Here is a 27,675-nt window from a genome sequence, read left to right on the forward strand (position 1 = left end):
GTCCAGACATGGCCTGCATAGGGATGCACAGGTTCATGTCCATACAAAGACAGGGGAGACATGTGCCTATACTATGTACAGGGACACCAAAAGACCCATGAGGTATTCTCAGGACTATAGCCACATGCAGGCCCACTTAGTATCAGACACCATTGAACAGTTTTAATTCTACCATATTTATATCCTTTGGTGGAAAGGGCTATGGCATCCAAAAGGAATCTTCTACTCCCTGGGGAGCAGAGGAAGGAGGGACGGCCTGAGTCATAAAGAACAGGAGGAATCTTAAGCAGCTCTGTGAACAAGGGTCCCCTAGGCGAAGGACTTAGGTGTGTACCAGGCCTGCTATGACAAACTCCAGTTCAATTTAATATGGCTGGAACTACAATACATACAAATGGGGTGGAGGTTGGGGAGGGACAGGAGCTGATTCTCCGAGTTTTATGTGAAGTCTTAAGTTAAACTGTAGGCAGTGAGGAGCTAAGGCATGTCTTGAGCTGAGGAGGGCAGGATGGAAAAGTGAGGATGGAGGAAGGGAGCCAGAATTTATCCTCATCCTTCCATCGCATGTACACTTGCATGCACACACACACAGCGTCTTCTGTATCAGCAGCCTCTCTTAAAAAGGCAGACATACTTGTTCTAGGTGCTTGCAGAATAGTGGCTGCTCAGGGCTTGTCTCTGAAAGATTCAGGGCACGCAGGACTTTAGCCAGCCTGGATAAGGTCAAAGGAGAGGCAGGGATGAGTCCTGCTTATAGGGCAGGACCTAGGGTGAATGTGAGGAAAGGGAAGATCTAGACTGAAGGGCAGGACAGGTAAGTAGCAGTGTATCCAGAAGGGCCCCCCAGTCCCATCCCCAGGACAGGATGACAGGAAGTGTCATGGGAATTACTGGGTGACAGTGTCTAACCTCCTTTTCTCTCTCCCTAGGTCACGCCTCAAGGGGGTGCAGGGACCTTACCATTGTCCCAAGCTTCCAGCAGTCTGAGCACAACAGGTCAGAGTGGGCAGCAGTCAGCGAGGGGGACTGGGAGAACACATGCACAGCAGCAGCCTGAGGTTCCCCTCCTGGGCCTCTGGCAGGGGTAGGGTGGGGCATGTGAAGAACAGAGGGTAGGTCCCACTGTTCTGTCAGAGAAGCCAGACTCTGATATGTTCTATAATTTTTGAAAAAAAGAAAGGGGTTGCTGAGCCAGGCACCAGAGGCTCACACCTATAATCCTAGCTATCAGGAGGCTAAAATCTGAGGATCTCGGTCCCAAGCCAGCCTGGGCAGGAAAATCTGTGAGACTCTTATCTCCAGTCAACCACCAAAAGCTGGAAGTGGAGCTATGTCTCAAGTGGTAGAGTGCTAGTCTTGAGCAAAAAAGGACAGTGCTCAGGCACAGAGTTCAGGCCCAGGACTGGCCAGCATAAGGGAAGGAAGGAGGGAGGGAAAGGGTTGTTGAAAAGTGACACAGTTGGGTTTTTGTCCTTGGTCTCTTCGAGAGACCCTTGGTGAACTTGAGAAGTTTCTTTGCCTGTCCATCAGTTTTTCTAAAATTATTGTGAACGTGTAATAGATACAGAAGATACATGTGCAAGAATATGCATTCAAGAGTATAGTGGCTGGGGCCAGGTGTCGTGGCTTACCCCTGTCATCCTAGCTACTCAGGAGGCTGAGATCTGAGGATCACGGTTCAAAGCCAGCCCAGGCACAAAAGACCAAGAGACTCTTATCTCCAATTAACTAGAAAACTAGAAAACTGCAAGTGGTGCTGTGGATCAAGGGATAGGGTGGTAGCCTTGACCTGAATTGCTCAGGGTCAACACCCAGGCCCAGAGTCCAAGCCCCACTACTAACAAAAAACAAAACAAAACAACAACAAAAAAAGAGTATAGTAGCTAGGAGTAGAGCTTGATGGCACAGTGCTTGCCTCGCATGAATGAGACTCTGGGTTCTATTCCTGGCACTGTTAAAAAAGAAAAAAGGAACAAGCACAGTGGCTCACATCTGTAATCTCTGCTGCTTAGGAGGCAAAGATAGAAGGATTGTGGTTTGAGGCTGACCAAACAAAATTCAGAAACCTTATAAAAATAAAGCAAAAGAGGAATGTGGGCATGGCTCAAGTGGTAGAACAACTATCTAGAAAGTGCAAGGTCAAATAAATATTATATTGCCCTGCTCTCAAGTTAAGAAATAATAAGGTTTGTAAAGTAGTAGAGAGAGCCTGGCAGTACTGACTTAATTCTTATACCCATTTTTCTATGAGTTAGGTCCTATTATCGTTGCCAGTTCCTGGATGAGGGGACTGAAGACCAGAGAGCTTAAGAAGTACCCATGGATCTCTGTGCTAGCCAGGGCAGGACCTCAGCCCCTCCCACATAGCCATACACCCATGTCCCTTCTCTGGTGCCTAAGGGATCCTAGCCTTTGTCTCTCCATGCCCCTTCTCTGGTGCCTAAGGGATCGTGTGCCGACCATAGTGCTGGCTGTGGGACGGGGAGAGGGGGGGAAGTCTCTGATCTATTCTGATTGAGGAGCTGCAGCATGAGTTAGAGGATGAGCAGGAATTGACCCCAGCGGGAGTGCATGCTGATGACCTCATCTCTGTCTCTGTTTCTGTCTCTGTGTCTGTCTATCTCTGGCAGTTACTACCTTATCCTCAGCCGTGGGGACACTCCACCCCAGCCGGACAGCTGGAGGGGGTGGGGGCGGGGGTGGGGCCGCGCCCCCCCTCAATTCCATCCCCTCTGTTACTCCCCCACCCCCAGCCACCACCACCAACAGCACAAACCCCAGCCCTCAAAGCGGCCACTCAGCTATTGGCTTGTCAGGCCTGAGCCCCAGCACGGGGTAAGTGGACAGTTGCAAGTGGGAGGTTGCTGCTGCTTTAGGGTGGGGTACACCCAGTTCAGCACCAGCCCCTCAATCCCCTGCTAATGCCTCTGCTTTGCTCTTGCAGAAGCACAATGGTGGGGTTGAGCTCCGGGCTGGCTCCAGCCCTCATGAGCAACAACCCTTTGGCCACTATCCAAGGTGCGTGCTGCTTCATGTCACTCTCACCGCCACCAGTCCTGCCCTTCCCAGGGCCTCGAGCCCCCCCATTGCTGCACCAGCCATGCCATCTTGCCCCTGCTCACTGCATCGCTCGCCTCTTCATCCCCATTTTGCCTTTGGGGAAGGTGTGAGGGGTGCTGATGGGGTCACTGGGACACATGGGAGGCACCTGACCAGGACGCTGGGAGGCAAACTCTCCCCTGGCTTGGCGTGTCCCCAGCACGGCCTCTTTCTCTCCCCACCAGCCCTGGCCTCTGGTGGAACCCTGCCCCTTACCAGCCTTGATGGCAGCGGGAACCTGGTGCTGGGGGCGGCCAGCGCAGCCCCAGGGAGCCCCGGTCTGGTGACCTCGCCACTCTTCTTGAACCATGCGGGGCTGCCCCTGCTCAGCGCCCCGCCAGGCGTGGGCCTGGTCTCCGCGGCAGCTGCAGCTGTGGCAGCCTCCATCTCCAGCAAGTCTCCTGGCCTCTCCTCCTCTTCTTCATCCTCCTCCTCCTCCTCCTCCTCCTCCTCCTCTTCCTCCTCCTCCACGTGCAGTGAGGCAGCAGCACAGACCCCTGGAGGTCCAGGGGGGCCCGAGGCAGGGTCCAAGTCCGAGTGAGGGCCCACCATGCCTCCCCTCCCACACCTCTGACCCCCTGCTTCTGTTCTGCACCCGGAAGAGGGTGAGGTGGTCAGCGGTGCAGCGGATCCTCGGAGCAAGAGTGACAAGGGAGGAAAGACCAAAAATCCAACCAAAAAAAAAAAAGAGGAAAGAAACCAACAAGAAAAGAAAACCAAAAAGAATCACAACAGATACCAGCTGCCCCAAAGGAACCAGAGATGAAAAACCAAACCAAACCAAAAAAAACCCTCACACACAAAAAAATCAAACAAACCAAAAATCAGTTGTGAGCCAGACTTCAGAGCGCTCACTCTCTCGGCTACGACACCAAATAAGAACCCCAGCCAGGAGCGGAGCAGCCTCCGGCAGGCCGGACCTCACGCCGCGGCAGACCCTGGCTGTGGGCCAACTCCTCCTCTGCCTCCCCCAAGTTGGGGGACAGAGAAGGAAAAAAGAATGTGCCAGCATACTGGCTGCCCCAACCCTGAGCCAGCGGAGACAGGGCACAGCTTGGGGCAGAAGGCCCAGGGCCCAGAACCATCTGCCAAGTGTTCTTTTTCAAAAGGTGAAAGAAAAAGGGCCTGAACAACCTTACACCAAATATTCAGTAGCTTCATCCAAAGGATGTACAGAATTTTTAGCGTTGTGCTCAACAGAATGTGTCCCTGTCATATCTCCCTCCTTCCCTTCTGGCCCCTAGCTCTCCGTACCTGGGCAGGGGGTCTTGCTTTAACCCCTTTCCTCCCCCCAGCCAAGGGAGAGTTCAGGGGGAAACCCTGGGGATGACTTTCTGCCCCCTGTACCTCCCTCTTTTTTTCCCTTTGACGGGTGAGCTAGGCCATTTTGCCAAGTTCCAGCTCTCACAAGTCCCCCTCAGCCCTGTCAGTCTCTTCTGCTCTGGATCTCCCTCCTCCCCAGCCAAGGGGAAGGTACAGCTTTCAGGCAAAAGTGGGATGAGGTGGGCATTCAAGTTGTCTTTCTTTCCATCCTGTCTCTGTCAGTTTCCCTGAAAAAAAAAATTCATATTCCAGTGCCTATCCGTGGGATCCTTCACGTTCTCTGACATTAACCAGAAACCAAAAATATAACTCGCCTCAGCCCATCCTGTGCCCCTCCGACACTGGCAGATGCCTCCCCCTCCCATGCACACACGCACGCACGCACGCACCCTAGTGGTGAGTTCATTCAGATGGCATCCCTATCAGGGTCCATGAGGCGGGGGACAGTGCCATGACTTGTGGTCCCCATCTAAGAGGGCGCTGTGGTGGCCACCACTCCTATGAGACCTCCACAAGGCTTGGCTGGACCCTGTGTTTGCCCAGTCCTGGACACATCTCAGTGATGGACAAAGGAGAGATGTGCTGCTGGGAGCCACCTTGCCTCCCGTGATTGTGGAGACCAACAAAGTTTTCAAACCAAACCAAAAAATACAAAAAAACCCACAGAAAACCAAACAATAAGTTAAAACTAGAAAAAAAGAATTTATAGATATATATAGAGCTATATATATTAAAAGGGAAAGAAGACAAGAACCCTTGAAGAATAAGAAGGAGCCACAAGGTGGAGCCAAGCCCTGCACAGTGGTCCAGTCTCTTGGTCCCCACGGCTAATGGAAGGATGGATGCTTCTTTCTCTTCACAAATACCTCATGGACGTCGTCTTCGGGAAAGCCGGAGGGAGGCGGCTGGGGCCGGGCCTGTTCCTCAGCCAGGGTGGATGGAAGCGGGTGGGTGGGGTTGAGAGAGGGTGTCAGGGACAAGGGTGAAGAACCCCAAACTTCCCGCCCCCCCAATCAATTGAAAAAGCTTTAATAGAAAAAGACAGGAAAAAAGTTAGGAAGCAAAAAAGAATGGACAAAAAGAAAACTAACAACTTTAGGGTGGTTTGATTCTCCCTTTGATTTCTTCTGTTCTCTTCCGCCCTCGGTCCTCCCCCCTACTTCCATTTCCTCTCTTCACCTTTCCTCCCCTCGCTTTTCCTTCCTTCTTCTCTTACTTCTCCCAATCTCAATCTTTCTGTGTCTCTCCTCAAACCAAAGTGTTGCTGTGAAGGACACGAGCCATTGAAATCAGTGTCCCTGCCCCTGGCTGGGCAGGAGCCAGAGGGAGGGGAGAGCCGGTGATGGCTGATGCTGGTAGCTTCCACACTGGACACTAGGGAGAGGCCTCAGCTTTTCTTCTGGTCTCCCTTCTCCCACCCAGGGAAGCCAAACTGTTGGGCTGGGCTACAGAGGCAGCAGAGACTCTTGGGCTGCTGCAGGGGCTGGGGTGCCTTGTCTGCGCAGTGGAAGGATGGCCCTCTCCCACCTAGGGCCTGCCTCTCTGGAATGGAAGCATCTCTCACCAACTCCGTGCCCTCACCCAACTTCTGAGTTTTGTCCATTTCAGTTTCCTGAAGAGAGGCTGGCAAGAGGGCCCTGGCCCCAACTCAAGGGTGGAGATGGGGCCCAAGGCCTCCTGACCAGATAGGAAAAGACATTTGAGCAGAGCAAAATGAGAGCAATTGCAACCAAAAACCCCCTCCAGAAGACAGGCAGCATGGAAGGCACGATGGAGATGACTCAAACAAAAACTATGATCTAGACCAAAAAACAACAACAAAAAAAAAAAAACAAAAAAAGAAACAAAACAAAGAAAAAAAAAAAAAAAAAAAAAGAAAAATCCAGGACTCACCACCACCACCCACTCCATCCTCTTCTTCTATCCAGTCCTGTCACCTGGATCCTTGCCCCACCTGTGTGGGAAAGTGGGGCAGAGAGGAGGAAGCAAGGGCAGGGATGGGGTGGGTGCAGCTGGGGGTGATGGGGATCCCCCCATCCAACCCCCACAACTGAAAAAGGAAAAAAAGAAAATTCCTGGGAGGGGGAAAAGAAATAACCAAATCCCAAGCTTTAACTACAGCTGTGAAACCAAATATCGGGAAGGGGGTGGGAGGGAGGGAGGGGCAGGTGAGCCCCAGGTCTCCCCCTGGGCCCCTCTCCCCTGAGGACTCGAGATAAGGCACCAAATACCTCATTGAACTTTAATGTTAAAAAAAAAAAAAAAAGGAAACCAAATATCGTTGGCTGGGGGCCAGCCAGGGCAAGGGGCTGGGGGGCTGAAGGGAGCCAGGGCTGGGAAGGTGGTGGGACATCCTCTCCCCCCACCCCCGCCTGCCCCTTCCACTCCAGCCCTCCCCGTCTTGACTCCGGGAAACAAAACTATCTCATCGTTTTTATTTTGTGGTCTGTACAGAGCCTATGTCCGTGTGTCTGTATGTGAGTGAGAGAGTTGGGGAGGCTGGGGAGCTTTGTGTGGGGATGGGGAGGGAGACCCCAGGCCAGGCTTGGGCTAGCATAGATGTCAGGTGGAGAGTCAGGGGCCTGGGCTTAGAGAGAAGAGGTGAGTGGACTGGGACAAAAACTCCTTTCCCCTTCTCCCTGACCTCCTACCCGAGTGGTGCGCCTACCCTCACGGTGGGCCTTTTAATTGTGCCAAAAAAAAAAAAATGCCAGTAACTAAACCACTTCTCTCTGTTCCCTTCTGGGATACAGGGTAGAGGGACTAGGAGGAAAAGGAGGAGGGAGCTGGGTAGGGGTGGGGATCCCAAGACCCTGTAGTAGTCAGGGCTAAGATCCAGAGGAAGGGGAAGGTATGAATTTCCCATACATCTCCCTGGGGAAGGTCACCAGTGTCTCCAAGCCAAAGCATCCTGGAAAGATCCTCAAGGAACTAGCCAGGTTGGGGTGACCTCTTGACCTGACCCATCCAGTCCACTCCTAGGGTGCCTCTCTCTTCCTCTAGGCCAGGGTAGGGGGAACTGAGTGAGAGAGACAGCAAGATTGAGACACGCGGGCCCCACCTGTCTTGAGTGGGAAAGGCAAGTGGGGGAGATAAAGGCCTCCAAGAGAAAATAAAAAAAAACCAAACCAAAGATTTAACCATTAAAAACCCACAGACAACTCCGCTACCTTTTTATACGTTGGGAAAAAAAGTGAAAAAAAATAAAAATATTTTAAAAAAAATTACACAAAAACTCCAAGCCGCAGTTCCTTTGTGCGGTGTAAACTTTGACCTCAGCAGTCTCCAAAGCAAGACGACGATGACAAAGGTGGAAAAAAAGGAAAAAAAATGTATATTTTTAAGTATTTGTCCTTGAGATGTTAGCTCCTTGCTAAACAAACCAAAAAAGAGGAGCAAAAAAAAAAAAATCGAGAAGTATTGCTGAGATGGAGACAACTTATTTACTATGTCTGTGACCCTCCCTCTGCCTCCTTCCCCTTCCTTTCCCCTTTCCTCTCCCCTAGCCCAACGACCCTTCCCCCAACCTGTCCCACAAGCCCCAGGGGGCTCGGTATTTATTTATTTATATAACTGCAGGGTGACTGGAGGAGAGACAGGCCATCTTTCTTTAGCAACTCCAGCTCCTTGGAACCTCTTAGCCCACTCCTGCCACCGTACTACTTAAATCCAGGGCTGCATGAAGGCAAGGTGACCACCCCACCTTGTATAAGTCTGATTGGTTCAGCTCTTTTTATTTTTTTTTTTGGGGGGGGGTCCTCTTACCTATTTACTTGAACGATTAGGTTGGAAGTCGGGGTTGGTGAAGGTGGCAAGTAGTGGGCAAGAGAGACCAAGTGGCATCCAAAGAGTAGGCCCTGGAGTAACCTGCCTTTCCTCCATTCCTGTCAAGTAACCCCCACTTTCAGTTGTCTGACCCCTGTGTTGGTAGCCCTTCCTTTCCCTTCTCCTCCCTTCCCTGTCTCTTCTCTCGTGGTAGCGGGTTAGTGTTTCAGTGTTCTTAACTCCAATCTGCTTGTTCATTGTACAATGTGCTTCTTTTAAGGCCCCATTTTTGTAACCTGAGTGTGTCATTCATCTGAACAAAACATCAAAAAATAAAAATTTAAAAAACTGTACAGAGAAATGATGTCAGTTTTCCCTCAGTCTACTAATTGTCCTGGGAAGAGTAAAGACAGCAGGTATAAGGCAGAAACAAACATGTAAACTAGAAAAAACAGAGACATTTTTTGTTCAAACACTGAATGTTACAGAAGACTGAACTTTTTTTCACCAACTAAATTTAGCAGGCCCTGGTGGCCTACACTTCTAATGCTCGCTCCTCAGGAGGCTGAGATCCGAGGATCACGATTCTAAGTCAGCCTGGGCAGAAAGCTCTGAAACTCCTTATCTCCAACTAACCCTCCAGCTCTAGCTAATAGAGCTGTGGCTCGAGTGGTAGAATGACAGTCTTGAGGGACAGACAGTACAGGTCCCGAGTTCAAGCTCACAGGGACTATTCTCAGAAGTCTACTAGAGGGCTCAGGAAAGATCACTCCACTGCCACAGCTATTTTTTTTTTTTTTTTTTGCTATAAGCACCTTTATCATGGCTCATCAGAGTACCCTCAGGGTTTGTCTTGTTTTGAGCTCCATTCGGGTTCTTTTTCTCAATTCAGCCTGACTTTTTAATTTGGTTTTCGTATGGATGAATCTTCTAATTATTCTAAGTACTTGACAGGACATTCCAGCTCTTCAAGAGGAATGAATTTATTCAGGAATGAATTTTCTCCTAGATTTTAGGGGGGGGTCTGACAGTCTAGGACAGTGGCTCAAGTCCTTCCTGCTGGGCATCCACTTATTAAAGCCAGTCTCATGATCAACATGCTCGACAAAAACTACTTAGGAGGGCCGGGAATTTGGCCTAGTGGTTAAAGTGCTTGCCTAGCATGCATGAAGACCCGGGTTCAATTCCTCGGTACCACATACATAGATAAAAGCCAGAAGTGGTGCTGAGGCTCAAGTGGTAGAGCTCTAGCCTTGAGAAAGTCCAAGGACAGTGCTCAGGCCCTGAGCTCAAGCCCAGGACTGGCAAAAAAAAAAAAAAAAAAAAAAAAAAAAACTACTTAGGAAAACTGCTCTTCATTAGGAACTGTGAGGGCATCAAATGGGTGACTTTTTTCTCTATAAAATGCTTAGTCCTGATTTCTAGGCCCAGTCATACTGCCTAGATAGTCTTGGTTTTCCCTCTCTCAGTCCTCTTCTCATTCAAGCAAAATATTAGTGATTCAAACAGGGTCTCAGGGCCTTAATGGGCTCAGTGTGGGTAGGTCTTGGGCTGCCTTTTCTACAAGGTTTTCTTTATTTTCTTTTTTGGCCATTCCCGGGTCTTGAACTCAGGGCCTGAGCATTGTCCTTGGGCTTTCTCAAGGCTAGTGCTCTACCACTTGAATCACAGCACCATATCTGGCTTTTCTGTGTATGTGGTACCCGAGGAATCGAACCCAGGGCTTCATGTATGCTAGACAGGCACTTTACCACTACACCACACTCCAGGCCCTTCACAAGGTTTTTAATACAGGCATCTTCCCTTTTACCTCATAATAAGGGTTCTTTCTAAGGACTGAAAGGAGAGTATACAACACTTGCCTAGCAAGCATGAAGCCCCAATGTTAATGCCAAGTACTACAAAAACAACCAAGGAATATTCCCAGTAGAAAGATCGGACATAATGAGAGGCAGGGGTGTCTCTTAGAGGCTAGCACAATAAGTGCATTCTTACCCACAATGCCCTGACTCTTGTCTCTATAGCCCATCACAGAGTATGTAAAAGGAAGCAGAGTAGTGAGAAAAAGGTGATTAAAATAAATGAAACCAGGGCTGGGAGTTTGGCTTAGTGGTAGAGTGCTTGCACAGCATGCATGAAGCCATGGGTTCCATTCCTCACTACCACATAAACAGAAAAAAGCTGGGAGTGGTGCTGTGGTTCAAGTGAAGAGTCCTAGCCTTGAGCAAAAGAAGTTCAGGAACAGTGCCCAGGCCTGGCAAAAGAAAAATCAAAATCAAGCCAGGTGTGGTGGCTCACGCCTGTAATCCTAGCTACTCAGAAGGCTAAGATCTAGAGAATTGTGGTTCAAAGCCAGCCCAGACACTAAAGACTCTATCTCCAATTAACCACTAGAAAACCAGAAGTGGTGCTGTCGCTCAAGGGGTAAGGCAGTAGTAACCTTGAGCTGAAGATCTCAGGGTCAGCACCCAGGCCCAGAGTTCAAGCGCCCAACGGACAAAAAAGAAAAACAAAAACAAACCAGACAAATTCAAGCTAAGCTGAACTGACCACTGGGCAAATCCCTTTCATGCTTGACTTCAGGGGTCTTCCCTGCAAAACATTCTCTTCACAGGATCACTACAAATGTTATTCAAATAATGCAAAGCATATGACACAATAAAATACTGGCCAGCTACCCAGGACTCCTCCCTGACAAGAAAAACCTATTAGCTACCAAAGTTCAACTCTAGGGAGGCTTCAGGCAGCTCCCCCTATGATGCTTCCCACACTGTTCAGAACTTCCTCCAGCTCCACGGCTGGGGCTAACCCAGAAGCCTCACTCCTCTTCAGGCCTAGGCACCACGCTCAACCTGAGTCTACATTCTGGGATCCAGTGAAAATCTGGACAGTACTGCTATGGTCTTCATCCAGGAACAAGGCTAGGAAGGTTTTCAGTATGTCAGGTGCTGGTGGGTCATACCTACAATCCTAGCTCCTCAGGAGGCGGAAATCTAAGGACCTCAGTTCAAGGTTAGCCTGATAGGAAAGTCCATGAGACTCTTAATAAATCTCTAGTTAACCACCAAAAAAAAAAAAAAAAAAAAAAAAGAATTAAAGCTGTGGCTCAAAGAAGTAGTAGAGTGCTAGACTTGAGCAGAAAAACTCAGGAACAGCACCTAAGCCCTGACTTTGTGCCTAACAACCAACAAAAGCAACCCAGGACGCTGGCTGACATCACCATCTTTAAGCTGTGGAGATCTCTAGTGGCCAGAGAGCCAGGCTGCGCGTACCTAGCACCAAGAGCTTCTTCCATTCTGACCCACAGCCCTGGCTTCTGGCTGCCTTTGCTTCCAAGTGCTAGGGATGCAGCTAGAGGTCTTAACTAGTCTAGGCCCCCGTGAATCCCAAATCCACCTTATAGCTGAACCTGACCAAAACACATAAAAATGTCCAACTCAGTCTTTATTGACTGCTTCACTTTGCGGCCAACCAATAGGTGTATGGGGGACCCCTTTATGCAAAGCAAGGACCCCAGAGCACCCACCTCAAAGAGAATAGATCCAATTACAGCACTTACATGGTGGTGGAGGGGAGAGGGCACAGTATATACAAATAAGGGGATGCTGGAAGAGGCCTTCAGCAATGCCACGTGGTGACGTGGGAGTAGGGCAGTCAGCCACTGATCTGGACCCCGTCGGCCTCGGCCAGAGGGTAGATCTCAATGGCCTCTACCAGGGGCAGAGCTTCTACTGCAGTCTCCATCACAGCCAAGCCAACAGCAGCCTCTGCCTCTGCCAGCTGCTGACGCACAGCTGCCTGATGCTGCTGCTGATGAGTCTTACGATGCTTCCAGAGGTTAGAGAAGGAGCGGTAGCTCTTGCCACAGTCGGGACAGGAATAGGGCCGTTCACCCGTGTGAATGCGACGATGTTCTGCCAGACGCATGGAGATGGCAAAAGCCTTGCCACATACTTCACAGGCAAAGGGCCGCTCACCGGTATGGAGACGCCGATGGTCTTTCAGATGCGTGCTCTGCCGGAAGGCCTTGCCGCAGTCTGGACATGGGTAGGGCCGCTCGCCTGTGTGGATGCGCCGATGCACCTGCAGAGACGTCTCGGTGCTGAAGAGCTTCTTGCACTCGCTGCACTCCAGGCCCCGGCGTCGGGCAGGGGCTGCAGGGGCTGTAGAGGCCGCGCCTGCCAGGGTTGCTGAAGAAGGAACTGGTGCGCGCGTGGCCCTTGGGGCCCTGGGAGCTGGGGGCTCCTTAGCCAGGACCTCTCCGGGCCCAGCAGCGGCGTGGGCTGCCTCGTGGGCCTGCAGTCGAGCAGCCGAGCCCACCTTCTTGCCACAGGTTCCACACTCGTAGCGCCGTGGGGCCTGGGCAGCGGCAGCTGCACAGCGGTGCTCTCGTAGCCGCAGTGAGGATGGGAAGGCAGCCCCACAGGATGGGCACCGGTGGGGCTGGCGCCCTGCATGGGCCACGAGCTGATGCACCTCCAGCAGCCGGCGCAGCAAGAAGGAGCGGGGACACTCCCGACACTTGTAGGGGTACTCGCCGGTGTGGTGGTAGCGGTGCATGAGCAGGCGGTAAGGGCGGTGAAAACGCACCCCACACTCCTGGCAGCGGTAGGGGAAGTGCTGGGCATGTACCAGGCGGTGCTGCCTCAGCGTGGAGCTCTGCGTGAAAGCCTTGCCACAGTCCCCGCAGCGGTAGGGCCGCTCCCCGGTGTGCGTGAGTCGGTGGCGGGCCAGATTGGCTGGGGAGTTGAAGGGCTTGGCGCAGTCGGGGCAGGGGAAGGGCCGCTCCCCCGTGTGGGTGCGCAGGTGGTTCCGCACGTGAGACTTCTTCTTAAACATCTTGCCACAAATGCTGCACTTATGGCGCCGCTCCAGGCGGTGCACAAAGCGCTGGTGCCGGGTCAGCTGCAATGCTTTGCCGAACTCGCGGCTGCACAGAAGGCAGCGGTAGGTGCTGGGGGCAGCAGGCTCCGCTGTGTTCTCCTCAGACACGGGGGGCTCTGGGGCCTCCGGTTCTCGGGTCTCTGTGGGAGCTGGTTCGGGAAAACTGATGACAGGCTCCTCGGGTGGGACTGGCGTCGTGGGCAGAGGGACACCCCCTGCCCCATGGGTACGCCGGTGATAAAGGAACTTGGTGAGGTTGACGAAGGTCTTCCCGCAGGGGCAGGAATGCAGAGGGTTTGGCGTGTGGGCTCGACGGTGGGCCAGGAGGAGGGCCTCGGTGCCAAAGGCCAGGCCACAGTCAACACACAGGAAGTGAGACTCGCTGCTGTGGTCACCTAGGTGCTGATCTAGACTGGAGGGGCTGGGGAAAACCCGGCTACAGAGGGGGCACTTAAAAACGCCCTCCCGGTGACTTCGCAGGTGCTGCTGCAACTGATGGGGGGACAGAAAGATCTGGTCACAGGCTGAGCAGAAGAGTTCCTGGGTGGCTGTGCCCCCCAGCTCTGCACTGCTGCTCCTCCGTGGCTTCCGTGCCCGCCGATCCCGCCCGATGGCTTCCCCGTTGCGCAGCTCGTAACTGTGATCAGAGGCTGGCAGCGTGTCAGGCTGAGACACCGGTACTTCTGTGGGTGAAGGGGTCAGGGTCTCGGGCTGTAAGGCAGGCTCTTCAGCCTCTGGAGCAGGAGCAGGGAAATGGGTAGCCTGATGCTCCAGGAAGTCGGCAGGCAGCTGGAAGAGCTGGGAGCACTCCGAGCACTTATAGAGCAGCAGCTCCACCTCTGTTACTACCTCAGTGGTAGTGGCGGCCGCAGAGGGAACAGTGACACCTTCCCCACCTTCTTCTGCCTTTCGGTATGAGTGTTCTACAGCCACACGGGCCTGGCCCACGGGGGGCCCTAGGACAACTGGGGACCCCAAGACAACGGGGGCAGGAGCCTTGGTGGGGGTAGCCCGCAGGTGTGTCTGCCGGTGGTTCAGCCAGAGCTCCTGGCTGGCAAAGAGAGCCTTACAATCCACACACTCGTAGTGGATGGTGCTGGAGCTGAGAGGGGGCGCCTTGGGGGGCGGCTCGGCTGGCACTGCCTCCTGCGGTGCCATCATCTTCAGATGTAGCTCCTGGTGCTCCAGGAGCTGGCTAGGTGACATCAACAGTTGCCCACACTCAAGGCACTGGTACTGGCTCTCTTGTACCAGGGTCTGATAGAGGCCCGTGCCTGAAGCTGTCTCTGTAGCCACTGTGACACCAGGGTCAGCCACGCCCACCAGCTCAAAGTGCTGCTGGGGCACGTGGGAGTTCTGGTGCACGAGCACCTCCTCCAGGGATCCATACAGCTGGTTGCACTCAGAGCAGACATAGCGATGTTCAATGTACAGGACTGTCTCCTCAGACTCCTCAGTCATGGCAACAGCAAGGTACTGGGCTGTGAGAAGGGACGGCAGGGATAAGTAAGTCCTTACCAGCTTCCAAACGCTCTGATCTATTTCCCCTTTCAACTTCTCCCTTACATTTCTCCATTCTAGCCCCTTTTCTAACAATCTGTTCTTCCCACCACAAACAAGAACACTGAACCCAATCATCTTCCCAGAAATTTCTTGCTAAGGGGCTTTTACAAAACCCCCAAAGCCAAACCTCTCAACTGGCATCAGGCTCCACCCCAGATCCGGGGCCAATCCCCTTAGCTGCCCTACCTTACAGCAGGCCACCAGGGTTCTACCTGAAACATTGGACCTCTTCCTTTTCACTCACACCTCTTCCTACACACACTACTGCACCCCCTTGCCAAGATACCCAGAAGATGCCTCACACAGGCCTTCCCGGCCACACTCCTTACCCAGACCACTCTTAACTGCCCCAGTACTCCGCCACACACATGGTGTGACCCCTCTCCTCTGCACTCAGCCCTTGCTAACTACTAACTCTCCTGCTGGTACCTACATTCCTCAAATCAAACTAAGCATTCCCTAATCAAAACTATTTTTTTCTTTTATTTTGGACAGGGATCTTGCTACATAACCCAGGCTGGTCTAGAACCCAAAGTGTTCCTGCCTCCGCCTCAAAAGTTCTGGTGATAGGCTTGCATTTTTATTAGGGAACAGGAGTTCCAAGGACTCGCATTTTTTAGGTAGGTATTCTATCACTGGAGTCCCTGACTTATATTTTCTTGTATCAGCCTAAGCCATCTCAACCAGATTTAACCACTTCCCAATATCTAGACCCTCAACAAATCAAGTCCTTCTCCTAAATGGTATCATTATTCACAACACCCAGACCTATCTTCACAAAAGCCTAATCCTTTCCAGAACCTAGACCTTACCCACCCTACCACAGGCCCTCAGGGTACCAGAATGCATTGCTTCTCTGTACCAAGATGGTCACAATTCTAATTCCTTCTGGATACACAGGTCCCCTCTTCACATTGACTTGAGCTCCTCATTGTGTACAGCCACCTTAACTCAGCCAAGGATATCCACAGTCCCTCTTCCTCCCAACCGAAGCCCCTCCTCCTTTGCATAAAGGTCCACCCCATCCTTAACCTATTCCAGGAATACTCGGGCTTCTCTTCACAAATTGTCCTTCTGCCTCATTCTCCCAAATGCTGGGATTACAAAGTGTGCACCTCCACACCTAGACATTTTTTTCCCCCTGCTTTGGGCAGTACTACTATTGGAATTCAGTACTTCATGTTTGCTAGGCAGGCAATCTACCGCTGAGCCATGCCTCCAACCCTTTTCTGAGCCATATTATTTCTATATTTTTGAGATAGGCTATCTGATCTGTTCATGTTAGGATTTCCATTATAGCCGACATGACAGGCTGTATATGACCTAGCCTGGCTACTGCTTCAGAAAGGATCATGCTCACTTTTCTGCCCCAGCTAGCCTCCAGCTGAATTCCTGATCCCAAGGTCTCTGGTAGGATTACAATTTAACTTTTCCTTGTTTCCCCAAAAGACCCATTCCAAGAGCGAGAGCCCCTCTATTTCACACCAGACCCTTCTCACCAGGAGCCCAATTTCTTACCAATGAGGCATCGCATCTTCATCCCAAGAATCCCCAGACCCCCTCCCCTCTACGGAGCACACATCATCTTTCTCAACATCCTACAACACCCCAGGGATACCCAAATCTTCATGCTGGCCTTTAGAAAAATACTTTAGAAAAATAAAACAAATACACTTCCCTTCCAGCTCATTCTAGGGATATCTAGAATGCACTCTTTACACATGAATCTTAACTCGCGGTACAGACACCTGCTCCCAACACTTTCCAAAGGTATTCTCCCCACCCACCCCACCCCCCAAAAAATGGGTATTACGCCTCCTCCTTTTCTTTTCACGCCTGGATCTCTCCCTTAGCTCTAAATCTACCTTTTCACACCAAGACCTCTCTCACTGCCCTAATCCTTGCAGGTACAGGTGAGACATTTTTTCCCCCACCTCTCTTTAACTTAAGTACTTCTTTTCTCTAAGCTAACCGTCCACCTTCCGTCCTGGATCGTCCAACCACCCCAGCGCCCTCAGTCTAGGCAGTCCTCAGAGCCTGGAAGCCCTCGGTGGGGAGGAGAGCCAGATCTACAACCACCCTTTTCCCACCCCGATCAAATCCCAGTGCTGCAGCCCGAGCCCCGCCCACCGCCCAGGCCCCGCCCCGGCCCCGCCCAGCCGCCTGCGCGCTCGGTAGCCGTTGGGACCGCACCGCCCGGCGCGCGCCCCCTCGGGCCCTTCAGTCAGCAGGCCCTGTGACGCGCGCCGACGGCGGGCGTGAGCTGGGGTGGGGGCCCGGCCCACCCTCCGGATACCCTCTTAGCACTCACCCGCCTCTGCCAACTTGCACGCCCTGGGGGCCCAGGCCCGGGCCGCCGCCGCTCCTCTGGCAAGGCCACTCTAGCCCCTCGTCCTCTCTAGCTCCCGCCGCCTCCTCTCGCCTGCTCCACAGCCTCGCTCTGGCCTTTCAGCAACGCCCCTCCCACCTTCCCTCCTAGACAGCAGAGCGCAGCCAATCATCGCCCGCCTGGCCCCTCTGCCGCTTGACCAATCAACACTCGAGATTCGGAAGTCGGGACCAATAGTGTACAGGGTCAGGATTCGCCCGCCTCCTCACACGCTTCCTTGGAGGATTCACGCCTCCTCCCACCCTCCTTTTGGACGTCCGGCGAGCGCTGCGCGGAGCGGAGGACGGCGCGATGACGTCAGGGGACGGAGCGACGGGCCGCCATCTTGGAGGCGCCGAATGGGAATCGCTGGGGATAGTCGGCCGCGGGGACGCTCAGCCCTGGGGCGGGGGAGGCGGGGGCGGGCGGGGGCGAGTTTGGAGCGAGGTTATGGAGGCCCAGGGAACCCCGAAGGCCGAAGGGGAAGAATGGAGCCCCACTCAGACAGCCCCAGTAGCCACATCGAGGAAGTGGAGGCAGAGCCTGGGTTCTTCACCGTTTCGGTCGGCCGTGGGGCTCGAACTCGGGGCGTGGGCGCTGTCCCTGAGGTCCTCTGCGCTTTGAGTCACCGCTCCACTTGCGGTTTCCTGGTGGTTTATTGGAGACGAGAACCTCAGGGACTTTTCCTGCCGGGGCTGGCTTTGAGCCGCCATCCTCAGGTCTCAGGATGACGGCGGTGAGCCGGCCTGGCTCAGATGTTTATCCAGGGAGGGAACGTGCCAGGTGGCCCACGCTTGCACTCTTTGATCTGAGGATTGCCACCAGCATGGCCAGGAAAGAACGCAAGTCTTCATCTCTTTATTAGCAAAAAGAAGAAGCTGGAAGTGGAGATGTGGTTCAAGTGAAAGAGTGCCTGCCAGCGGTGAGGAAAAAAAAAACAACACCAGAACTCGGGGACGGCACCCAGGCCCCGAGTTCAAGCCCCAGGACCTGAACAAAAATCTACTAAAGCAGGGCCAAGAGCCTGGCGTCGTGGTAGGGTGATTCCTCAGTACCGTGTACTCAGAAAAAGCTGAAAGTAGTGCTGTGGCTCCAGTGGTGGAACGCTAGCCTTGAGAAAGCCCAAAGACGGTGTCTAGGCCCTGACTTCAAGCCCCAGGGCTGACAAAAAACAAACAAAAAACCTACCAGATGAGACACACTAGTCTAGGTTTGACTCCAGTTGCCATCTTTCCTAACTTGCCATTACATTATCTAAAGTGAGATCCATGTGATGAAACTCTGGCTGACTGCACACAAGTCCTGGCTTGGAATTTCCTAAATGTGACTTTGAACAGTTGTAGTGTTGTTTTGTTTTTTTTTTTCTTTTCTTTTTGCCAGTCCTGAGACTTGAACTCAGGGTCTGCGCACTGAGCTATTGCTCTACGCTTGAACCATAGTGCCACTTTCCTAAATGTGACTGGGCAAGGCATCCGAGTCCCAATCCAAGTTGCTGTTTCCTTATCTGTGAACTGGAGGTACTAGCAGCCTGAGCCTCAAAAAGAGTGGTTTCAAGGCAGCAGATAAAGCTATATGAGGGCCAGGAACATGGTGGCCTAGTGGTAAGTGCTCACCTAGCAAGCATGACTCCCTGGATTTGATTCCTTGGTACCACATATACATACAAAAAGCTGGAAGTTGGGGCCGGGAGTTTGGCCTAGTGGTTAAAGTGCTTGCCTAGCATGCATGAAGACCCGGGTTCGATTCCTCGGTACCACATACATAGAAAAAAGTTGGAAGTGGTGCTGAGGCTCAAGTGGTAGAGCTCTAGCCTTGAGAAAGTCCAAGGACAGTGCTCAGGCCCTGAGCTCAAGCCCAGGACTGGCAAAAAAAAAAAAAAAAAAAAAAAAAGCTGGAAGTGGTGCTGTGGCTCAAGTGAGAGTGCTAGCCTTGAGAAAGCTCAAGGACAGTACCCAGGCTCTGAGTTCAAGCCCCAGGACTGGCAGGGAAATAAAGGCTATATTCATATCTCAAGGAACCTAATGATAGTAGACATATCCTGAGTGTGTTATGGCCTGCTAGGTATTAAGCTCAGTGTTTCACATGCATAATTTAGCTGAATCCTTCCATCAGCCCTCAGGGAAAGCGCTCGAGAGAAACCGGTTCAGAGACATTAAGTAACTTCTCCAACTTCCATGATTAGGAGAAATAAACAAGATTCCAGCCCAGGACTTGATCTCCTATCCCTACAGTGTGTTTATATTCATGCACAAACAAAAAAACCTCCACCTGAGCCTTATGAGTAGTTAGCCAGGATTACAGACGTAAGCTGCTGGTGCTAGGCTTGGAAAAAATTTTTACTTAAAAAATCTGAGGCTCAGGTCAGGCATGGGTGGCTCAATGCCTGTAATTCTAGCTACTCAAAAGGCTGAGTTCTGAAGATTATGGTTCACGCTAGTCCAGGTGGGAAGGTCTGTGAGACTTATCTCCAGTTTACCTCCAGAAAACTGAAGTGAAGATGTGGCTTAAAGTGACAGAGCACTGGCCTTGAGCAAAAAGATCTCAGGGACAGTACGTGCCCAGGTCCTGAACTCAGCCCATGACTGACCAAAAAAAAAAAAAAAAAAAAGTCTCTCTGTACAACAATAAAAGGTTTAAAAAAAAAAAAAAAAAAAACTGAAGGCCAGGCCAGGAGTTTGGCCTAGAGGTAGAGTGCTTTGCTTGCCTAGCATGCACAAAGACCCAGGTTTGATTCCTTGGTACCACATACAGAGAAAAAGCCAGAAGTGATGCTGTCGCTCAAGTAGTAGAGCTCTAGCCTTGAGAAAGTCCAAGGACAGTGCTCGGGCCCTGAGTTCATGCCCCCTGACTGGCAAAAACAAAAAACCTGAAGGTCATAGGTCAGGAATTTGACCTAGTGATTGAATGCTTGCCTAGCATACACAAAGACCCAGATTTATTCCTTGGTACTACATACATAGAAAAAAGCCGGAAGCTCAAGTGGTAGAGCTCTAGCCTTGAGAAAGTCCGAGGACAATGCTCCTGAGTTCAAGGCCCAGGACTGGCAAAAAACAAAAACAAAAAACCTGAGGGTCCAATCTGGGAAATAGCAGCTTACACCTCTAATCCTAGCTACCAAGGCAGCTGAGGTCTGAGAATCAAGGAAGTCTGGGAAGGAAAGTCGAGACTCCAATTAGCCACCAAAAAGCCAGAAGTGTGGCTCTATTTCTGTGGTAGAATACTTGAGCACAAAAGCTCAGGAAAGCACCCAGGCTCTAAGTTCAAACTCCAGGACTCAAACTAAATTTGAGGATCCAGCTTAGATTTGGGCTGCTTTCTGCTAGAATCTACTTAAACTTCCCAACTTAAATTGGGTTAATTAGGTCTATGTACAGAAGGTAAACTGAGGCCCAATGAGGCAATTTGGAGGTAGTAGCACTGGATTGGCTTTAGAGCGATTAAATGGTCTAAGGCCTACAGGCCAGAGTGAATTTGGCCTGAAGCTGAGGATGGGCATTAGGGAAAGTATGGGTAGTGCCCAAATAAGACGAGGTGACATAGTCAAAATTGGTGGTCTTTTACGGTCAGACATGTAAGTCATGTGGATATCAGCAATTCACCACTTGCTAGCAGGAGGACTCCCCTTTGCCAGGCCTGTGTGAGTGTTGCGTGTCTCCTGGTGCTTGTATGTGAGAGGCATGTAGTCACGTGTGCTGGGGACTGCACGTGAGTGTCTCAGTGTCTCCTCCCCATCACGAGCATGGGGGTGGTGGTGAATCACAGGCTCAGCCTTCAGCACCAACTGTCATGTTCCTTCCCCCCAAATTTCACCCCCCCCATCATCCAGCCGTGCACCATCCACCCCCAGTCCAAGGATCTATGTCGACTGATTCTCGGTTCCATCCCCCCACCCCACTTTATCCTACAGCATCCCTCTAAGGAGCAGCAGATGCTTCCCCGGAGGAAGGCAAACTCCCAGCCACCCCTCTGTCCTCCAGCTCCTTGCCCTTGTGCTGTCCCCTTTCCCAAAGCCACCTCCTTCTTTGGTGACTACAGAAGGGAGCCCCTCTCCCCCGACACCTACTCATGTCTGTCTTTGGGTCCTTAAGGGTTTTCTCTAGCTATGATGGAGATTTCCCGTGCTTGCTTTCTATCTGCTTCCCCCTTTATGGCGGCTACTTCTGTTTCCCTGATCTCCATGGAAAGTGCAGGTTCCTGTGTCTGTGGATGGGTCACATCCTTCTCTCTGTGAGTGCCGTCCCTCCATGTCCGTGATAGGAACCCCTGTTGCTGTGACCTCCTCTACCTCTTTTCTGCGGCTGGCTTCCCATGATTGTGTTGCTTGGCCTCTCATATTGAGAGGTGGGGTGGGGCTCTGTGTCCATTAGCCTGGTCCTAGGATCTGAGCTAGAAATGTTCACCTGTCCCTTTTCTCCCTGTCCTTGTGGAGATGGCTGTCTCTGCATATTTCTTCATCTCTATAGCCATCTCTTCCCCACCCCATGGCCTGCCTTCCCCAGGTCTCCCTGCTGCCGTCTCTCCTCTCTATGGTCTCCAGTGTCCTCGGCTGGCTGCCTGGGCAGGGCTGTGGCATGGTGTGGCACAGGAGGTGGCTAGCTCCTCATCAGCATTCTCCTCGCAGGCCCCCCCTCAGCCCCGACCAATTTGGTCTCCCCCCCCCCTCCACATTGACTCCCCTCCCTCCTAGCTTTCTGCCTGCCTCCCTTCCTCCCTCCTCCTGCCCGCCCTCCTCCCTGCCTCTCTCCTTTCCATCTCTCCCCCGCCCCCTGCGCTCCAGGACCCAGCGCGGGCGGGCGGGCGGGCAGGCAGGCAGGCAGGCAGCGGCCGCCTAGGAGGGAGAGGGAGAGAGAGAGAGAGAGAGAGAGAGAGAGAGAGAGAGAGAGAGAGAGAGAGAGAGAGAGAGAGAGAGAGAGAGAGAGAGAGAGAGGCGGCGGCAGCGGTGGCGGCGGCCAGCAGCAGGGAGGCAGGCCCAGCTGGGGACCGGGAGCCGCCGGTGGCTGGGCTGCCGCTGTGCTGTTCCTCGCAGGGGACCAGGAGTCTGTGGCCAGGCCCTCCCTCTGAGGTCCTGCGTGGCCGCCCCCCCCCAGCCCACCCTCTTCCTCCTCCGCCTTCCTCTTCCACCTGCTCCTCTCCAGCCTCTTCTCCCTCCTCCCCATCTCTCCACCTCATCTGCCCCCTTCTCCCAGCCTCTCCCTCTCCCCGGCTGCCAGCATCCCATCCCCTCCATTGCTCGGACTCACCGGAGCCCCCAGTATGATTTTTCTGTGGAAGCTGAGGGCATAAGGACTCCGGGCCCTAGCCTCAGCCAGGGCAGGGCCAAGGCTCTGGGGGGGAGGGGGGGAAGGGGGTAGCCCCCTCCCCCCCACAAAGCCCTCCCTTCCCCCATTTCTCCCGATGGCCAGCTTCCTTTTCTCCACCCAGTCCTCACCCCCTGTGGCCCCCCCAGGCCGGCCAGGCTAGGGGAGGGGGTGGGGGGCCCTTTCCTGGGCCGGCTTCCCCCTCCCCCGGCTTTGCCTGTGCCCCCCCTTCCATTTTCACCTTCTCTCCTTCCCTCCCTCATTCCCCTCCATTTGCTCCTTCCCCTTCTCTCTCCCCTTCTCTCCTCCATTTTCTCCTTTCCCCTTCCTCCCCTCTTGGCCCGCCCTCTGATTTTTTTTTTCCACCTGTCCTTCCTCTCCCGCTCCTGGAGAGCCATCGTGTTGGATTAGTTGGGGGCCACCACTGGCGGCGGGGGAGGGGGCCCAGCGGATTGCCCTCTCCCCCCTGCCCCAGCCACCCCACCACCAGCAACAGAGCATCTCTCCGCTGGCTGTCGTTCCGGGCCTCGAGGGAGCCCAGCCCTCCGTCCCACCAGGATCCGTGAGTGTCTGCAGGGTGGGGATTGGGCTGGGTCTGGGAAGGCCTGGCAGGGCCCCCACAATCCCAACTCCCCAATGGGCAAGGACCCTCCCCCACTGCTGGGGGGAACTGCTTCGTGTCCTCCATCTCCACACCCTCCATTCCCAGAGATGTTTTCTCACCCTTCCTGATGGGTGTGCAACCCACACCCGGCAGTCCCTGGCTTCTTGGGGTCCTGTGGGGCCGACCAGTTTTTACTTGTGTGTCTCACTTCTGCCCGCACAGAGCATGTCTCTGCTTTAAAGCTTTGGGTCCCAGTCTCTCTCTCTCTCTCTCTCTCTCTCTCTCTCTCTCTCTCTCTCTCTCTCTCTCTCTCTCTCTCTCTCTTTCTTTCTCTCTCTCCTCTCTTCCTCACTATGTCTACCATAGGCCCTATCCCCATCCCACCCACCTCTTTCTTTCTTGACATTTTTGATTCTCCATTTGATTTGTTTCTTGGCCCTCTCTCAGCCCAACTCTGTCTCTGTGAAACTCTTGCTCTCTCAGAGGCACCAGTGCCTATCTAGCTGTCTTCCCATGTCTGCTTTTCCCTCCATCCCTGGGCTCAGGAGCTGTCTTCTGTTTCTCACATGTCAGCTTTCCTCCTCTAGACCGGCTCTGGGTTCCCAGCCTTTTCAGCTTTAGCCACCTGTCCCCTTCCTTCCCCTCCCCTCCATCTCCTGGTTTCTAGTCTTGCTAGCTTGATCTCTCTGTGTCTCTGTCTCTGTCTCTGTCTCTATTTCTCTCTCTCTCTCTCTCTCTCTCTCTCACACACACACACACACACACACACACACACACACACACACAAACCCACACCATCGTTTCTCTAACCCCACCTGGCCTTTCTGCTCCTATCCCTCCTCATGCCTATAACTGGTGAACCCCATATCTTCTGCACCCCTTCAAGCATCCCCAAGTGTCTCCAGATGGATACATCTGTGTGTGCTGCCTCCATTTCTGTAGGGCATGCAGCTGCCTCAGTTTCCCTCCATTCCCATGTCTCATTCTCTGCTTCTTCCTCATACTTGTTTTTTATTCTTGTTCAGCCTTTCTTGCTTGTCTTCTTTAGGCTACTTCTACAGCCCCAATACTCACTCCACACACACCCCCTCACCTCTCATCTTGAAATAGTCTTCTCTCTTCGCAGAGTTTTATTTCTCTTCTGAAAACTTTTTTGGGGGGGTGGAGTAGGAAGTCGGGGGGGGCTGGGCTCTGTCCCTGAGCTTTTGTGTTCAAGGCTAGCGTTCTACCATTTTGAGCCACGGCTTCATTTCCGGCCTTTTGGTGGTTACTTGGAGATAAAGTCTCATGGACCTTCCTGCCTGAGCTGGCTTTGAACCAGATTCTTAGATCTCAGCTTCCTGAGTAGCTAGGAGGATAGGCATGAGCCACCAGTGCCTGGCTTTCCCCAAAGTTCTGTACTTTCTGTTACCTACTCATCCATTACCTCCTGTCCCTCCTCCCTCCTTCTCCTCCCCCCCAGCTGATTTGATTCTAGCTCCCTCTGGTAGGCCTGGCTGAGTTTCTGCCTTTACTTGGCTTGATTTGGGAGTCCCGGGCCCTATCCCTCTTCTCTCACACCCTCCCACTGCGCTCCAACTCCTCGGGTGTTGGCACCTCTAGGCTATATATTCTAGTCTGTTCTCCCCACCCCCACTTACCATTTTGAAGCCATCTATCTGTCTGTGCATGCCTTCCTGGTCTTTCCTAGGTCCATTTGCTGCTCCCCAAACTGGCCCTGCGCTGTGTCTGTGCCCTTCTGCTTCCACAAGGGTCTGCCACCTGTGGGTCTCTGACCTTCTACCTCCTTGGCCATCTTTCTGTTCCCTAGTTGCTGCATTTCCCTGGAAGTCCCTGGAGTGTCAGGATGATCCACCTCCTTCTCACCCTCTCAAAGTCCCACCTTCCCACTCTTCCCCTTCTGGCTTTCCCAGCTATACTTGCTCTTTTTGGAGGGGGGCATCCTGGGACTTGAATTTAGGGTCTGGGCACTGTCCTTGAGACTTTGCTCAAGTCTAGCACTCTGCTGTTTGAGCCACAGCTCCACTTCCAGTTTAGGGGGTGGTTCACTGGAGATAAGAGCCTCATGGACCTTCCCGCCTGGCTGCCTTTGAACTTGGAGCCTCAGATCTCAGCCTCCTGAGTTCCTAGGATGACAGGCGTGAGCCACTAGAACCCAGCCATCTTTGCTCTTTCACTCTAGCTCAACAAGCTTCTACCTTAGATCTCAATCTCAGTTTATAGTCACCTGCCCATCCAGCATGCTCTTCTTCCCCTAGTCTTGTACTTCCAGAGACCCAGAGAGAAAGGGGTGACTTGCTCAAGGTCATGTAAGGCTGAGGCAGAGCAGAGATGGAGGGGGCCTCTTGGCTGTGTGAGCTGACTGGGGGCTGTTGACTTGTGCCCGTCTTTCCCTGGCAGTTCTCATTCTGGCATCTCACCAGCTCAACCAGACTTCCACAGGATTGGGTAGGGTGTAGGGAGATGACAGGTTGCCCATCCAGCACTGAGACCTCCTTTTGCACAGAAGGTTTTCTTGGGGGTATGGCCCTTGCTTGGGTAGCTGCCCACACCTTGCCAAGTTTCTTCCACCTCATTGTTGACCTGCAGAAACCTGGGGTGCCCAGGCCCCCAACTTCCCTGTGAGGTGAAGAGTTGTAAAGAACAGAGATGCACTGTCTCCTCAAAACAGGGTGGGGTGCACACACTTTTGGCAAGGCAGCACAGTCCCAGCCTCATTCGTTTTTTTCCCTGTCTTGCTCTCCGTGGTCACCTCCTGAGTCAGTTTGAGTGTCTCCATCCTCCATTCTTTCTGTGCCTCACCTGTACCTTTGTGTCCCTCTGCTCTGTGCCTCTTGCTTTTTCCTCTATCCGCACAGCTCCTTACCTTCCGGTCTCTTCCCTCTTCCCTGTGACTCTCCACTTTCTCTTCATTTCTTCCATCATCTTTCTGTTCATTTGACTATCTGGCTGATTTTCTCTTCTCTCTACTTTTTTGAGTCTCTAATCCCCTCACCTCCGCCAGCTCGAAGCCTCTCTTGCACTTTCTCCTTATTTCCGTTCTTTTTTTTTTTAATTCCCTTTTAAAGTTCCTTTGCTACTTTGAGTCTTTCTCTTTTTCCCTCTATAAAGTTTTCTAACTCCCAGATCTTCTCTTCCCTCACCCCATCCCCAGACCCTGGATGTCCAGGCCTCTCTCCCCATGGGATTATGGGAACCAGGGACGTCAGGAAGGTAACAAGTGAAGCTTGGGATGGGGTTGCCTAGCAACCATTGCATCCTCTCCAGCCGGTTTCTGTTGCCTAGTAACAGCTGCCTGCCCAGAGACAGGGGCGGAACTGGGTGTGGGGGGGTGGTGGTGGTGGTGGCAATTCCTGGTTTCCTGTTGGGGCGGGAATAGATTTCCCTGGAATCCATCCTACCTGAGATCTCTAGCATGTCTTCCTCTGCCAGCCTGGCTTCCATAACTGTATACTTCTTCCTCTAGCGGTTCCCATCCTGTCAGTCATGAGGCCTGGGAGCTCCCCCCTCTGTGGCACACTCTGACCCAAGCTTCCGGCCTAACAAGGCCCTCTTCTCCTTACCAATGATGTCTTGGGGGCTGTCCACCAGCCCTCCTAAGGGACTCTGTCCTTCCACATTAGCATTAGGGATTTTCTTCTGGGGGGGTCTCCCTGCAGGTGGCAAGTGGGGGCCGCGGCAGCTGCGTCCCCATGAGGAGGGGAGGAAGATGCCGGCTGAGCTGCTGCTGCTGCTGATTGTTGCCTTCGCTAGCCCCAGCCGCCAGGTGCTCTCATCACTGCGCATGGGTGAGGCCCTATGGCACCCCTCCCCCCAGAGCCCTTTCTGCAGGGCCTGAGGCTTCCCCTTTGGGAATCTAGGCATGCCAGTTCCCTAGAACCCAGGATTCTTGGGCACTTTGGAGGAGGGGGGGGTGGGTCCCAACTTTCTTCTGTAACAAGGAGTCCCAGCCTCTATCATCTTCTTCCCCTGAACCCAGGTGTTCAGCCTCAGATCAAGGAGACTAGACCCTTAATTCCTCCACCTACCTCCACTCCAGAGCCCAGGAGTCCAGGACCTCGCCCCCATGCCCTCCTTCCTCAGGACCCAGGAATCTGGTCTCCACAACTCCCGTTTTCCTTCAGCTGCAATCCTGGACGACCAGACAGTGTGCGGCCGTGGCGAGCGTCTGGCCCTGGCCCTGGCCCGGGAGCAGATCAACGGGATCATCGAGGTCCCAGCCAAGGCCCGAGTGGAAGTAGACATCTTCGAGCTGCAGCGGGACAGCCAGTACGAGACCACGGACACCAGTGAGCAGGGCCGCGGGGGCGTGGGGCGAGGCAGGCCCGGGGCCCTCAGTCCATCCCTCTGCCCCAGCTTTGTCTTCTTGTGGCTCCATCTGCCTTTCCTTCATGACTGTCTCTACCTTCTCCTTCTCAGAGGTGTCTACTCTGGGCGTAGAGACCCACACAGTGAGGCTGAGGGCTCAGGGGGTGGGTCAGCAATGGTGTTTTGCACCCAAACTTTGACAAGTAAAAGAGTACCATTGTTCCCAGCATGCCTTGTGGATCCAGGTCTGCCTCATGATAGGGGTACAGAAATGTCCGTTGAGGGCTAGGAATGTGGCTTGGTGGAAGAGTGCTTGCCTAGCATGCATGAGACCCTGGGTTCAATTCCTTGGTACACATAAAAAGCAATTAAAAAAAAAATTCACTAGGGGCCAGGAGTTTGGCCTAGTGGTAGAGTGCTTGCTTAGTGTGTACGAAGACCTGGGTTCAATTCCTCGGTACCAC

General features: G+C 52.9%; 3 protein-coding genes across 9 annotated transcripts in view; 2 read left to right on the forward strand and 1 right to left on the reverse strand.

Moving 5' to 3' along the window:
* Pou2f2 (POU class 2 homeobox 2) overlaps positions 1-5,364 on the forward strand; it is a 29,781-nt gene extending 24,417 nt beyond the window's left edge. For 2 of the 5 annotated variants that reach the window (XM_090322841.1, XM_090322844.1), the window contains 4 exons: positions 930-996; positions 2,631-2,835; positions 2,945-3,018; positions 3,285-5,364. In XM_090322841.1, the coding sequence (XP_090178967.1) occupies positions 930-996; positions 2,631-2,835; positions 2,945-3,018; positions 3,285-3,640 (702 nt within the window). In that variant the 3' untranslated portion in view covers positions 3,641-5,364. The remainder of the gene's footprint in view (positions 1-929; positions 997-2,630; positions 2,836-2,944; positions 3,019-3,284) is intronic. The other 3 variants (XM_090322845.1, XM_090322843.1, XM_090322842.1) reach the window with 2 other exon arrangements.
* Positions 5,365-11,613: 6,249 nt separating this feature from the next.
* Positions 11,614-26,089, reverse strand: Znf574 (zinc finger protein 574). 3 transcript variants are annotated; one of them, XM_090322835.1, is made up of 2 exons: positions 25,770-26,089; positions 11,614-14,552 (listed from the first exon to the last, which is right to left on the reverse strand). In XM_090322835.1, exon 2 carries the CDS (start codon positions 14,530-14,532, stop codon positions 11,842-11,844), a length of 2,691 nt encoding a protein of 896 aa, XP_090178961.1. In that variant the 5' UTR covers positions 14,533-14,552; positions 25,770-26,089; the 3' UTR covers positions 11,614-11,841. The 3 variants fall into 3 exon arrangements, with proteins under 3 accessions (XP_090178961.1, XP_090178960.1, XP_090178959.1); XM_090322834.1 differs by lacking the exon at positions 25,770-26,089 and adding an exon at positions 16,946-17,057; XM_090322833.1 differs by lacking the exon at positions 25,770-26,089 and adding an exon at positions 16,153-16,744.
* Positions 21,955-27,675, forward strand: part of Grik5 (glutamate ionotropic receptor kainate type subunit 5) — a 47,306-nt gene continuing 41,585 nt past the window's right edge. Inside the window, exons 1-3 of the mRNA XM_090322829.1 lie at positions 21,955-22,861; positions 26,563-26,691; positions 27,028-27,192. Of these exons, the coding sequence (XP_090178955.1) occupies positions 26,613-26,691; positions 27,028-27,192 (244 nt within the window). The 5' untranslated portion in view covers positions 21,955-22,861; positions 26,563-26,612. The remainder of the gene's footprint in view (positions 22,862-26,562; positions 26,692-27,027; positions 27,193-27,675) is intronic.

Source organism: Megascapheus bottae, chromosome 31 (genome assembly GCF_031878675.1).
Source record: "Megascapheus bottae isolate mThoBot1 chromosome 31, mThoBot2.hap1, whole genome shotgun sequence".
Lineage (NCBI taxonomy): Eukaryota > Metazoa > Chordata > Mammalia > Rodentia > Geomyidae > Megascapheus > Megascapheus bottae.